Source organism: Prionailurus viverrinus, chromosome X (assembly GCF_022837055.1).
Source record: "Prionailurus viverrinus isolate Anna chromosome X, UM_Priviv_1.0, whole genome shotgun sequence".
Classification (NCBI taxonomy): Eukaryota; Metazoa; Chordata; class Mammalia; order Carnivora; family Felidae; genus Prionailurus; species Prionailurus viverrinus.
In genome coordinates, this window is record NC_062579.1 from 9,710,795 (window position 1) to 9,712,539 (window position 1,745).

The 1,745-nt window shown below is 37.8% G+C and overlaps 1 protein-coding gene across 1 annotated transcript; it reads left to right on the top strand.

The window, feature by feature from the left end:
- Positions 1–850: 850 nt before the first annotated feature.
- LOC125157590 (60S ribosomal protein L36a-like) lies at positions 851–1,171 on the top strand. The gene has a single exon (XM_047844463.1). It carries the CDS (start codon positions 851–853, stop codon positions 1,169–1,171), a length of 321 nt encoding a protein of 106 aa, XP_047700419.1.
- Positions 1,172–1,745: the final 574 nt, after the last annotated feature.

Here is a 1,745-nt window from a genome sequence, read left to right on the forward strand (position 1 = left end):
TCCGAAGCAGGCTCCAGGCTCTGAGCTGTCAGCACAGAGCCCAATGTGGGGCTCAAACTCACGAACCACAAGATCATGACCTGAGCTGAAGTCGGACACTTAACCAACTGAGCCACCCGGGCACCCCATCTTTAAGGCACTGTGTTGTAGACATTAAGTGCTCTTTGTTGTTGGGTCATGTATACAAACCCAAATCCAGCCTGGCTCATTATGTCCCCCTTTCTCTCTGTGTAGCTCTGTAAGTCCACCTTGCTTCAAAGCCAAACCACTCTGGGTCATACGCATTTTGAGTGTGTCTTTGTAGCCTAAATGTCTTTCATTCTCTTGGTACGGTCATGAGTGACAGCTTTGTGGTCAATGTATTTTTTTTAATGTTTATTTATTTTTGAGAGAGTGACACAGAGTGCAAGCGGTGGAGGGATAGAGAGAGAGGGAGACACAGAATGCAAAGCAGGCTCCAGGCTCTGAGCTGTCAGCACAGAGCCCGACAGGGGGCTCGAAATCACAAACTGAGATCATGACTTGAGCCTAAGTTGGACGCTTAACTGACTGAGCCACCCAGGTGCCCCTGTAGTCAATATTTTTAAGATTTATGTCTATGATAACTGCTTTTATATTTCAGATTAATTTATAGCATCTTAATAAGTTATTTGATCTGGCAATTTCTTTGTGAAATCAAGCACATCCTCACATATGCATGAGATATCTGCTGGGTTTATAATTCTAGACTCTTAAAAGTAACTCTATTTTTCATTCAAATACGTTTGCTTTTCTGGAGTTTTGGGTGATTATAATGGGTTCATTCAAAATATTCATTCTTGCTTTTCCATGCTGATAGTGCTCTCAAAACATGGTGAACATTCCTAAAACCTGCTGGACTCTCTGTAAGAAGTGTGGCAAGTACCAACAACACAAAGTGACACAATACAAGAAGGGCAATGATTCTCTGTATGCCCAGAGAAAGCAGCATTATGACAGGAAGCAGAATGGCTACAGTGAGCGGATTAAGCCGATTTTCTGGAAAAAAACAAAAACAACAAAGAGGGTTATGCTGAGGATTGACTGTATTGAACCCAACTACAGATGTATGAAAATGCTGGCTATTAAAAGATGCAAGCATTTGGAATTGAGAGGACATAAGAAGAGAAAGGGCCACATGATCCATTTCTAAGCTTCATATTTCACTTTATTATGAAGACAGTAAGATCTTGAGGTTATGTTCAAAACAAAATAAAAAAAATACTCTTTATTAAAACAGCACTTCCCAATTTTATAAAATTTGAATAAAAAAAGGACATTTAATCTCCTTGAAAACAATGTTGGCATTAAAATTCATTATATTCATTTACATAATTATGGGGAAAACTCAGCAAAAACTACCAATCTATTTAACATCTTGAGTTTGATGAAGCACATTAGAACATGAAACACAATACATTGGAACATGAATACACAGTCAAAAGACAGGTCCTTTCATTACCAGACTGTTAGACAACTTCTATAACAAATCTTATCACCCTCTCCTCATCCTTTGCCTTTCCATACGTAGTCTACAAAACTATGCAATTGTAAACTGAACTAAACACATTAGCAGTTTACATGAGAATGGATAAAGCTCAAGTATCAGCAAATAACAACTGAGTTTAGCAAATCTTTTCATTAAATTTTAAAAGTAATCTTTACATCTATAAATTTAATGCACTTCCTATCAAAATCCCAACTGCCTTTTTTTTTTTTTGCAGAAG

Excerpts from the sequence above, each read along its gene's own strand:
- LOC125157590 (XM_047844463.1), top strand. The coding sequence starts at position 851 with ATGGTGAACATTCCTAAAACCTGCTGGACTCTCTGTAAGAAGTGTGGC.